Source organism: Larus michahellis, chromosome 6 (assembly GCF_964199755.1).
Source record: "Larus michahellis chromosome 6, bLarMic1.1, whole genome shotgun sequence".
Lineage (NCBI taxonomy): Eukaryota > Metazoa > Chordata > Aves > Charadriiformes > Laridae > Larus > Larus michahellis.
In genome coordinates, this window is record NC_133901.1 from 23,477,860 (window position 1) to 23,490,561 (window position 12,702).

Below are 12,702 nucleotides of genomic sequence, written 5' to 3' on the forward strand. Positions count from 1 at the left end.
CTAGGCCTCAGCTATCTCCTCTCCAAAGAGTGTCTGTATGTCCATGAACACACAGGTAGATGTGTGCATCTTACTGTTTTGGATGAAATCTCTAACTGTGATTGCTGAGTTAATGCCAATTTTGCAGGTGAAATCCCAGAGTAATAATGTAAGGCCCTACCTTCCCCTTGCTGCTGTTTCCACCTCCAATGTGTCGTGTCCTTCCTAACACTCCTAAGAGCTGCCCTCTTCCTTCCCCATTATAGCCCCTTTCAAGCCCCGTGCTCCCCCCAACTCCCAACCTCAGAATCTTTCTTTTGTAAATTTGAGAAAATAGGAATAGATTTTTTTAAAATTTTTTTTAAGTCTTGCCTGTTTTCTGAAGGTAGTGTTCTCTACAGCTGCAAACCAGATGCATTGTGTCTGCATGGTTCCTTTGCTCCTTATGGCGTTCCATATACAGGGGGGCCGTGAGCTTTGACCAGTTCGAAACAGAAGAATTTTTATGGTTAATTCTACCAGTTTTTCTATCTGCTTTCCTGCAGCTTGCTACGGCCATCATTTTTTTATTTTTTTTTTTTTAATAATAGCAAAAGCTTCACATGTTGCTGACTCCTTTTGTCAGATGCTACATAGAGAGAAATACTTCCTAACTTCCTGTTTGAGACCGTGGAGCTGGAAATACCAAGTTCCTATTTCTCGCTTAAACACAGCCTCTGGTTACCTTCTAGTTCAGGACTGGCACCTAGTTTTTTTTAATGAAAATGCCTCAAAAGAAGTTTCCCACTCCACAAGGAAAAGCAAAACAAAATAGTCCTATCTCTACTGGACTTCGTCCCCGTTTCTTCAGGCAGGAGTACCGTGCCCTCAGTTCTGCAGTCATAAGACACATATCTGTGCTTAGTGGAGACTGAGTACACCTCCTGCTTTTACAACTGCATCGGCTAAACCGCTCTGCTTACAGCCAGTTTACAGCTGAGCATGTCCGCACAATACTAAACAAAAAGCCTAGAAAATTAGCTGGGTTCACTTGGTCAAATTCTACCAATTCTTCTTGTGACTTGAAACAAATTGCTTCTCGCCTGTCTGCTCTCGCCTCTGGGCAGTTTGTCTAGGTGCAGTATGTGACAATTGTATGAAACGCACATATGTCTGTACAAATGATAGCTTGTGTTTCTACAGGAAAAATACGATTCTGTAAAGCCTAAGTATTTTCTATTTTTATTAGTTAGTGTAGGTATTGGAAGCTAGAAGCAAACAGCAGCACAGAAATAGCTTTAACATATGGATATAATTTATATTAAATCAGGCATTCACTGTGTAAACTCATTTAAGGTCTCTTTTTTCTTCTGGACGTCCTTTGTGCTGGACTAAATTAGCCGTAGGGCTTGAAGCTTCTTGATAAATTCTGAGATGCTCACCCTGCCAAATCCTTGGCCAAAATCAGTGGATCTCCCTCATTTGGCACTCAAAAGCACACATGATGCTAGCTTTTTGTTTCAGTTACACATCTTCTTGGATATTCATGTTAATCTTGAATTTTCCTGTGAGGAATTGGCCAAATTTATCCACAACATACTTCTCTGGTTTCAGTCCATGCTACTCAATCCCTTTGATATTTTTTTTCTTTTCCCGTTGAAACAGGAAGACACTTAGTCCTGCATTTAATTTTACTGGAAGCACAAGGAAAGGAGTGGGGCTCTTTCATTTTGTTTTGACTTGGAAGTTTTTCCCTTCTGGGTTGAGATTGCTATGGACTCAGTATTGTCTTTAGGTTGCAGCTTTCAAATGTGGGCCAAGCAACAATTGTGGCTTAGCGGTGTTTTAGTGAACCTTCTCAGACAGGCTGTGCAAACCCTGCTTTTCTGCACCATTGCGTGCAAAAGGCCCGCTTCTGGTCTGGGCTTTTAAATTAGAAAGGAGAAGTCTGTCACTGAATTGCCTGGAGGTATATAGGAAAGAATACAGTGAAGGAAGCACAATCCCTTCTTCCTTGGTTCAGAACAAGGTATGTGCACAGGGGGGACAGACCCTTCACCCACCTGCATGAGCAAACCTGCACGGAAGCAGCTTGCCAATACCCTATACAAGATTTAGAATGAGCAAGGCAGGGTGCACTCTGATCTTTGCCAGCGTGCACGGTGGGATGCCAAGGTGGTTACTCTGTTCTTGTTTATAAATTACTGCTGTTAAGCTATTTATGGGCAAGTAAATAAGAATCTAAAGCAACTTATGTTCTCTTCTTGGCATGGTGCCATTATGGTGATGTCTTAGCTGGCATATGTTGTAACAAAGTGCTGCAGTGATTCAGCGTAGCTTTTCAGGGCTGTGTTGTGTGTCGATCTGGTGCCGCTGTTCCCTGTGTGCTGCAGTAGGAGCTCTTCTCCCACGAGGGCCTTGCCATGTGAGCCTGTTATCTCGAATCTCTGCCCGACTGCTACAGCCGTGTCGCATAGCCAGTTGCAACCTGCTCTTTTGATTCGTGTTCAGCATGGTTCAGATGCTCTTTGCAAGATCTTGCTGTTTTCCTTTTGCATTTGCTTGAGGCAAGCATGCAAATGCTTCTGATCAAGAAAATCCCAGCTATGACTGCGAAGTAGCTGGCATAAATTAAAAACTGGGAGAGGGAGAGAAAAAGGCAGAAGAATTAATGAAAAACACATCAGGAAAACACTGTTGCTTCTGGAGATGACAGGCACTATTATTTTGTTTACCTGTGTTCTGGCATTGTTTCTCTATGTTCAAGTTTTTGTTTTGCAATTAAGCAAAATCTTAGCTTTTCCAGCAAATAGCAGATCTTTGAGGAATGAAGAACTGCCCCTTGCTTCCAGTCCTTATGCCTCTTAATAAACATCAGAGAGGGGAAGGGATATTTTTCTATTAGTGCAAGATGTAGAAGTAGCTTCACTACGTACATAGCCATGAATAACGTAAATGAAGGGTCTGAGTTGGTCCTTTTTTGCTCTTACTTGCACGTTTCAGTGCTGTCACCATGCTGGCTTCCGTAAATATACCATGACTTCGTATCAGTATTTCCAACAGTGGCAAGCCTATTTATGAAGTCCTACATATTGCTGTCATTAATTTTAAACTTTGAATTGTTAGTGTTTAATTCAATCTTTAATCTTTTAAGGTAACTTTTGCTTTCTCTGCAGAATATCTGAACAGCTTTAGTCTTTTTCAAATCCAGGAAGCTGCCCCAGCTGAGATCCCATCTGAGAAAATGCAGAAGTCAGTACGCTTCAGTTGACCTCATCCTGAGTGGAACTGGGCTGACCGAAGTTAGGGACACTGTTGTGAGATAGGATATCCCACCCCAAATTAAGTGCCCAAACTATGGTCAGAAAACTACTAATCATGCTGAGATACAGACCAGGTTTGCTCCTGAGATGGAATTAGAAGGCAGGTGTCCTTATCACTTGAGCTGAAATAACTCAAATAATCCAGGCTGTGTCTCATGATCTCAAACTCCCCTAAAAATATGTGGTCATGTTGATTCTGCATCTCAGAAAACCAGCCTGAATTTTTGGGGCAGAGAGGATGTTATTCGGTGTCCTATTAATTAGCAAAAGTTGGTCAGATAGCCCGATTATTTATGTTCTGGTGTATCTGCCCTTAAAAAGTCAAAGACCAGCATCTGTGATCCTAAATGCTGCACTAAAAGGCAAAAGGGAAGAATGATGGCGGCACAAGGAAAGAGCAAGTTGTCCAGATTTCTGTAGATGAAAGAGGGAATTAAATTGTCCTTTGGCATAGCAGTTTCTTTCTGGGTAAACTTTTGAAGATGAATTGGCTAAGCATTAAATGGGAAGTAGAATCATAGAATAATTTGGGTTGGAAGGGACCTTTTAAAGGTCATCTAGTCCAAGCCCCCTGCCATAAGCAGGGACATCTTCAACTAGATCAGGTTGCTCAGAGCCATATCCAACCTGAGCTTGAATGTTTCCAGGGATGGGGCACCTACCACCTCTCTGGGCAACCTGTGCCAATGTTTCACCACCCCCATTGTGGGGGGAAAAAAAAAAAGTCTTAAAATCTTCCTTGTATCTAGTCTAAATCTTCCCTTTGTTTAGCTTAAAATCATAACCCCTTGTCCTATTGCAATGGGCCCTGCAAAAAAGTTTGTCCCCATATTCTGATAAGTCCCCTTTAAGTACTGAAAGGCTGCAACACGGTCTCCTTGGAGCCTTCTCCAGGATGAACAACCCCAACTCTCTCAGCCTGTCTCCATAGGAGAGGTATTCCACCCCTCCGATCCTTTTTGTGGCCCTCCTCTGCACCCTCTCCAACAGGTCCATGTCTTTCCTGTGCTGAGGGCTCCAGAGCTGGATGCAGTACTCCAGGTGGGGCCTCTGGAGTAAGTTAATAGCACTCACCTGAGTCACTATGTTCAGTCCCAGGCCTTTTGAATCCACGACGACTACTGTAAGAATGGTCTGAATCACCAGTGCAACAAAGTTGTTGAATCCAAACATCAAGGCGTAGCGCTCCATGCTCAGATTGACTGCAATCTGGAACCTAAGGTGAGACTGGCAGGTCAGTTACTTCACACTGTGTGAAAGGTTGTTCCTCTCAATTTAGTTGATGAAGAAAAACCATCCATACAGATGATATATTAAGGATGGAGTAAATAGTGCAAATAATGCTTCATTTGTTTGCTTCCTTGTTTGCTCCAAGCAACATCTTGACTACCATAGTGTATTTTGATGTTATTTTTACTTGCCTGTGTTGCTTTTCCAAAACATGTTATCTGGTGATCTGCTTTATCCAGTTAGGAATCAGATCTCTTTAATCATCCTCTTTGTTTCTCCTCTACCTTCACAAACTGTGCAAGACAGGTTGTAAAGTCTCCACAGAGGCTTTGAAAGACATGTCCAGACAAAACCCTGACCTGACCTGGCATTGGCAGGAGTTCTGCCCTGGCTGGGATGTTAGACTAGAAGGTCACTATGGGTATCTTCTAACCAACTTTTCTATGATGGTGTGAATCACTTCTTGCTTTGTGGCTGGACAGTTGAGGTAGCATACCATTTATTTCTGTCAAGAGTCTGTAGATTTGCCTTGCAATTTCTTTTTTGACAATAATTGGAACACCTTTTCTTGCAATATTTACCTCCAAAGTTTCTATCTGAACAAATATGTGCTAGTCCTGCAGCACCCTCTTGGTTTTTATCAGGGCTTTTTTTGTGCAAGCTTTTACTTTTTTTTTTTTTTGGTAGAATATGCTGAAGTAGTCCAGGTGTGATCCACTACAATGTACTAACAATCCACCAAGATGAAAACCGAGGATTCACTTGGCTTCATTAGGTATACCTTTTGTCATGCATTACAGTTTTAGCAGTTTTTTGAAATGATATCTGAATCATTTGGGGGTTTGACATAAAAAATTCACTGGGTATTTTTGTTAATGAAATAGTTTGGCATGTCTAAAGACATTCCAATAAATAAAATAACTGGAGTAATAAAAATGTTTTATATTTATTACACAGATTATATATTTTTTTATTTATATTATTTTTATTTTTCTATTTCTGACAACAGAATAGCTTGATCTCCTAAGAGAGTCTGAGGTTTTTATATGTCCAATGTTTTCTTTTCTTGTTTACATCATGGTATCATTAAGGGTTATATGTATAAAATTATGTTGGGGAATACTGTATGCCGAATCTTTTCTTGCATTCATGCAATTCATAGCTTGCTAACAAGTATATCAGCAAGCTGGTCTAGACGTAATTGGATCTTAAGGGATGGTTTTCTAGGCATGCTTGTCCCTCTTGTTCACTTGGCATCTTCTATGCCAGGAAGAAGGAAAATAGCTTATATGTTTTGCTGTTACTATTGCCTTTAGTAATAAAGATGCCTTGTACGTTGTTTAATTTCTGCCTAGGTATACGTTCAATGTCCTTTTAATAATTTTTTTATGGTTGTTTAGAAGAATGAAAACAGCATAACTAGACACTTAAGTGTCCTTGTCTTTACCTAAACAGTTATGTCTAGCATTAGATCGGTGACCTCTGAGTAAAAGGAGGGATGTCCAAACTTAAAGTACTGTTGGTATTTTGTGTATAATAGTAGCACTGTAAGGTTTTATACTTACGTTGCTATTGTTATGAGGAGCATATAGCATGCTTTGAAAATGAGATAGCCGGCGTAACATGCCCAGATGTTGGTAGTGAAGTGCATGAGAAATAGAGAACCAGCATCTATTGCAGAGAAGATCCCTAAAGCCAGTTCTCCAAAAAGGTCCCAGTTAATTTTCATATATTGTACTACAAAAGATGTTACCGAACCTAGAAAAAGAGGAAAAAAACCATGTAAATATTGTATCTGTTCTATATCCTACATCACCAAGTCTTGCTACCCTCACATGCTGAAAGGCAATGCTGAAGAATGATGCAGAATAGCTCTGGAAAGCATTTCTAATCACTTCTAAGTTGTGCAGATGACTGGTCATTTTTAGACAACCGCATAAATCAAGTGTCTGCCATTCCTTTCTTAATGTTTTATTCACAGGATAAACTCTTATATAGAAAGATTCATTATTTATCTGTCTGTACCCAGCATGTATCTCTAGGGAGAGAATTAGTAACACAGTTTGGAATTCAAGAAGAACAATTCTTCCAGCTTCCACTAGCTTACTTTATAGATAAGTTAGTAAATAATTACCTTCTAGTGTAACAGTTTAGCTCAGTGCAGCTAAACTCTCGAAAAAGGGAGTTTTGTGAGGTATCAAGTGAATGTGTTCAGGGAAATGAGAAAGGACAGGCACTGTTTGCTTTTGGTGGGCCTGCTACAAAGATGCATCTGTTGCAAAGGCAAACCTATCCATCTTAGGGTTCTCATCCAATTTTAAAACTCCTGCACCTCTACATTGAGAAACGGGCAATTCCGTGAGAAAGAGGAATTCACCAATGAGTAGACACTACAGGAGTTGCGTGCTTCTAATTCGTAATTCAGCTGGTCGTTTTAGTTCCCCACCTCAAGACGAGAGTGATTTTTAATCTTAGAAGTATCTGTTTCTCCTTAATGACTGTGAGGCTAACCTGAATGACCAGGTATGATGTAGATGTGTTTATTTTCCCTGGTGGGTCACACCCCAATGTCTTGTGCAAGTTCTCTACAGCAGCACAATATGAATATGTGAAACACTGCCAAGCCAGGGTGGTATCTTCTGATGTTAGCTTTTGATAACATTACTTTGCTTATACGGTGCGGGCATCTGCTTCCGGTGGAAGAGAGTAATGGTTAATATCAGTAGCGTAATGAATTCAATAAGGTCTTTTCTGCAAATTTCCATATCTTGAAATGACTAAAATTCTTCTTTCCCTCCTGCTGCGCAAGAGTATTTCACTAGCAAGATCTTAATGAGAGGATTATGTTCTTTTACACTAAAATATTTATGAAAAACTTCTTTCATCTGCGTAAGCTGATACCGTTGTTATGGGGACTGTGTGATATTTGTTTGGGGAAAAAAAAAAACCCCAAAAGAAACACGGGTACCTCTGAATGGATTTAGAAGCTGGATGCAAGGTCCATGTGACTTGTACACACTCTGCATACCAGTAGGATAAAGTTGGGTGTCCCAGCCATAAAGAAAAATAGCATAGCTTGCATTTGAACAGTTTTGTACACCACAGAACTAGATTTTGAGTGCCCAATGCATACGCTGGCTTCCTGGAGCATCTGCAATGGACTGGCACTTTAAAAATGTTCTAAAGTAAAACTTCAGAAGCTGTCTTTGTGATCGATGCTTAGACACTAACTTACTCAGAAAAGTTGCTATTGCTTCAACCGCTCCATTGTACACTGCAGAGCTGTGAGAGGGGGCTCTGAAGTCCCACAGCACTTGGATATAGTTCAGAACCTGGTTGAAGCCTGCTGTAGCCAGAGCCCACCACAGGGACCAGTAGAGAAGTTTCCTAGAGCTGTAGCAGTCCCTCAGGTCCTTGCTCAGCTGCACCAGGACTCTGAGCACATGATTCTGGGGCTCGGCGTTATCAGCCTGCGCTTTGGGTGTTGGTCCCCTGTCAGCAGATACGGAGCCCTCATCCTCGTGGCAGCTCGATGGCCCATCGGGGCCAACTGAGGCCACGGCGGCTTTATCTGGTGCTGGGGGAGTTGGCGAGACATCCTTCCTGTGGAAGAACATGCTCTTTTGAGGCATTGGGAGGAAAAAGGAACACACGAATGCCAGGGACACGGAAGCCAAAGTAATGGCGTTAAGGTGAAAGTAGGATACGTCTGCTAAGGAAACCAGCAGCTGTCCCAGCACGGCGGCAACGGTGGCCGCAACCAGGGTGATACTTCTGCAATAGCTCGTCACTCTCTGATAGTGATCGGGGCTGACGACGCTGTAGATGTAGGCGTAATAAGCGACCTCAGTGGCTGTCGCCATCCCGTAGAAGAATTCCACCATCTGCATGGCCAGCACTCCGTGTGCGAAGAGCAGCAAGAGCCACGTGATGATGAAGCTGATGCCCTGGAGGTGGAGGACGGGCTTGTAGCGCGCGTAGTCTGTAATCAGGAAGACTGGGAAAAGGAGTGCAAGGTAGGAGTATGTCCAAACTGGGAAAATCTGGTTGGTAACCTAGAAGAGAAGAGGAAATCTCTGTGTTGTTACTCTTGGGAAAAGTAGTTCATTTATTTAAAATGGCTTTGTAGAGGAAAGTTTTTGCTCTGAAGGAATTCATAAAATATATAACCACACCGAAGCAGCATATGACTGTTGAACAGGCAAGTGGATCTTAAATCCATTAAATGGTTCTTTTATTTATGCCATCTGCTGCAAATTGTGACCTGCCAAAGCTGGTTATAGTGTGCTTTTTTTTTCTTTTCTTAAAAACTTTGTTCAAAGTTTGTCTTTTTTTTTTTTGCTGTTCCATATAAAAGAAAAGGCAAAGTGAAATCATACCTCATCTATGGTCAGGTTTTTATCTGGCCCTGTTAGATAAGGGGTTAGGAAAGGTTCTGATGGTTTCATCATGTAGAAGAATCCGTAGAGGCAGAGAATCAAGGTGGGAAAAATCCAAGTGCTGCTTTTTTCTTGCTTCCAGCAATCCATGGTCTCTGCAGCAAAGCTGAGGAGGAAGTTTGTTAGAAGAATGATACTGCCCATGCAATTGCAGAGATGTCTTGTAATTGATTTTTATTTTGTGGTTTCTAATGCTAAGGAGTGCTCTTTAGAGGCTGGCAGTTGGAAAACATTTTTCTTCATAACTTTAAAGTGAACAGCTTTTCCTTACATTTGCTGTTTGTCTTTGTAGATAGTGTATAAAGACTATAACTGGGAGAAAAATTACGCTGTCATTCAGTCTGCACTGATCAAGCTAACCACAGGAAAAGCGTTTCTAGACAAAAATCACTGAAGACAGCTGAGCACTGAGATTCACCTGACACCATGACTGATCACAGCCAAGCACCATGTCGAATGACAAGTAACTAGTTCAGGATTGCTGTTTTTTTTTTTTTTTTTTCTTTTTTGCCTCCTAGAATGCACATGACGTTCCTGTTATGGAAAGCTGGTAACTCTGGAGCCTAGTAGATGAGAGTCACTAGTAAATACAGAAAGAATGTGTCAAGCTAGATCCTCAGCTGGAATTAACTGTGTCAGAAGTCCAGTTTGGATACAGCCATCCTATTTTCAATCTATTAAAAAAAAACCCCATTTGTGGTCACTGAAAGCAATAGTTCACACTAAAATTAAATGAAACATATTTTTGTTCTTGTCTCCATCTGAGACTTATGGAATAAATTAAACTTCGCAACTCTGCTGGACAGACCCCAAAGGGAAGTAAAAATGGGCATAATGGGGGGGCATGCAAAGGAAACAGACAGTAAGTTATACTCCATGTTGGTATAGGCAATGTCAGGAATCTAAACATGTACAATTTATCTTTTACGCCCTCTGGAAGGTGCTCATTGCCAGCTGGGATTTCCATCACTCTGCTTTTAACTTTTACCTGTTTACTTCCTGAGAACTTGTGTTTTCAGGCAGAAGTTTTAATCTTAAAAATGAAGTATTTTGCAGGCAGTGTTTTTCCTCAAACTTTTTTGTGAAAGCTGAGGAAAGATCTCTTCCAAAACAGCCAAAAATGTTCATGTACCTGTTGACTACATCACTCCAGAATGGGTGGGCAGACAATCCTCTCATAGGGTGTAATACATAACGTATAAGGCAGCAAGAATTACGCATCTTCTTTTCTAACTTCACACCATGACAGCATTTTACTAATGACCTAACACACTAAGATATGGGTGCAGATCAAAGGGAATTTGAATTATTTTATGCGTAACAGCTTAAACCATTGACTTCACATCAGAAATTAGTTTAGCTCTGTGTCAGCTCTGTAGCGTGAACCACTAGAGGGCAAGATGACGCCAGCAAAGGAAAAATGTTATATGCAGGAATGTGGGACATTCAGTGTGCTCAGGGAAAGAAGCATTTCTGCCCCTTCTTCCTCCCGTTGTTGTAATAGCTTCTGCTGCAAACATGGCTTTGGCAGGACTGGTTTTGGCCCTGCCCAGGATTACAGTCACTTAGTCACCATAACATCCCCTCACTCTCCTTTCACATGATAATCATTACAGTGTTACAGCACCCTAATACCAAGTGAATGGTTTATGTCGTACCCAGAGGTTCTGAGAAAGGCATCAGGATGGGAAATGAAAAGCATCTCTAGCACTGTAACGAAGAACATTTGTACAAGTTAGCCAGGTTGTATTTTTCCCTTCCCAGCCTAGATTCTCTGCTCCCGTCTGCTTCAGGTCCTGCCACGTTTAGTGGTAACTTGGCAGTGCTGGGTTAATGGTTGGACTTGATGATCTTAAAGGTCTCTTCCAACCAAAACAATTCTATGTTTGCTCTCCCCCTGGTAGGCTGTGTGACACAAAGGCAGCAGGTCTCATGGATCCTTTCAAAATGTCCCGCACCTTGGGAGGTGAGTGGGGCAAACTGCTGTATTCCCAGGGCTCGCAGCGTAATCTGTGTTGCACCTCTGCTGCTGCCCGCCTGTGGCAGGGCTGTGCCACCGTTTGCAGTAATTTCTGTTTTGAGCTATGTACAGAAAAACTTAAGTTGTGCCCTGGTCACTGCGTGCCTCCAGTCCCAGCACATGCACTGTTTGGGGTTTTCTGCTAGATATCCACCTCTAATCTGTAGATTTACTCTTTGAGGCACCTGTGAAGTCAGATGAGAATTTTCCCACCCGATTTAAGCAGCTGTGCAGGAAAATACCTGCTGCTGGTGCTGAGTGGGGAAAGGCAGTGGACTGAGGGCTCTCAGCCTGCTTTGACCTTGGGGAGCAGGAGGTGGGTGCTGCTCCATCTGCAGTGGGTGGGATGGAGCCTCACACCCCAGCCCATCGCTGTTGGTGAAGGGCTCTGCTGCAGCCCCAGCTCAGCTCTGCCGGCTGCTGGTATAACTGCTCCTTTCTGTATTCATAAACACAAACCTCTGACAGCGAGACCTCCACCTTCGTGCTTAAGGGGGAGGGATCCAAATCGTTCCCATTCAGTCAGCCCTTATGGTCAACTTATCTTTCACAAATGTAGGTCTGTCTTAACTTTTGGGGAGTTGATGGGATGCCTTGGTGTCATTCTGCGGCTAAACAATCCTCTGTTTCTTGTTTCCCCCAGTCCATTCTTGGTTAATGCCAGAGCTGTCACCTGTTCTCCCACACACCCTGACCCAGCCTCCCAGTTCCCCACTGGACTGCTCTCTTCTTTCCTCCTTTTTTCCTTTGTCACTGCAGGAATTTTGATTTCCAAAGTTCATATATAATCATACCTTGTCTGCTGGAGCTTCTGCTGGAGCTCTTCCTTTCTTACTTCCAAAGGAAAAGTCCTCTTTCTGTATTTCCAGTCTTTCTTCTGGCTGTCCTGTGTGTAATGCGGCTACTGGACTCTCTTTGGGTTTTGTGCTTTTCCTGTTCTTCTGGTATTTCAGCTTGCCCTCATGACACCTCCTTTGAAACCATTTCCAGCTGGCTTGCTTTCAGCACCCTTAAAGGAACAGCCAGACAATCCTGGCCTTGCCCAAAGGCAGAAGTAAATCAAGACCCAAACTGCAGTTTGGTGCTTGACTGGCACAAAAGCAATAGAGCTAATCCTGTTCCCAAAGAATTTTGGATCTGTTTTACGGGGTGCATGGATCTGTTTTACATGGTATGAGGCCTGGGACCCACCTGTGTCTCAAACTGGTCTATATTAAAGATGGAGCAGTAGCTATGCATGGGTAACAACAGAGATGAGGGAGGACAAATATCAGTGTTCCAAGATATAAATGTTTCCCCACTAAATACATGGGGTTTCATACTATTCTGGCAGGTTTAAAAAATAAAACACTCTGCTCTGCTTCCCCTTGACTGCTGTTTGTTAGGAAATTTCTCAGATGTTTGGCTTAGGCTGGTTCTCACAGTCCTACTGAAGGCGGAGATGGCCCTCTAGTCATCTTCAGAAGATCCTGTGGGACTCACAACAGCAAAGGATGCTATCTGATTTGCACAAAAAGTATGTATCTACAAATCTAGATCCATTCCCACCCTGGTCTTACAGCATATAGGTCTGGAACAAGGGATATAACAATTACTTAGGAATGTAACCCAACAGAGTAGGAAAATGATAAATTTGTAAATAACAATGAATTATCCAATAATTTTAGAGGAAGGCAGCTCTTCAGTTCATGCACAGTAAAATGGTAGAGTAACTTTAGGGAGTTATACAGGA

At 42.2% G+C, this 12,702-nt stretch overlaps 1 protein-coding gene across 2 annotated transcripts; it reads right to left on the bottom strand.

Moving 5' to 3' along the window:
• Nucleotides 1-1,180: 1,180 nt before the first annotated feature.
• Nucleotides 1,181-11,888, bottom strand: LOC141744585 (thiamine transporter 2-like). Of its 2 annotated transcripts, XM_074590864.1 has the most exons (6): nucleotides 11,765-11,888; nucleotides 8,891-9,056; nucleotides 7,747-8,566; nucleotides 6,077-6,269; nucleotides 4,356-4,497; nucleotides 1,181-2,596 (listed from the first exon to the last, which is right to left on the bottom strand). In XM_074590864.1, the coding sequence occupies exons 2-6, from the start codon at nucleotides 9,038-9,040 to the stop codon at nucleotides 2,417-2,419; spliced, it is 1,485 nt and encodes a 494-aa protein (XP_074446965.1). In that variant the 5' UTR covers nucleotides 9,041-9,056; nucleotides 11,765-11,888; the 3' UTR covers nucleotides 1,181-2,416. The 2 variants fall into 2 exon arrangements, with proteins under 2 accessions (XP_074446965.1, XP_074446964.1); XM_074590863.1 differs by lacking the exon at nucleotides 11,765-11,888 and having other exon boundaries at nucleotides 8,891-9,212.
• Nucleotides 11,889-12,702: the final 814 nt, after the last annotated feature.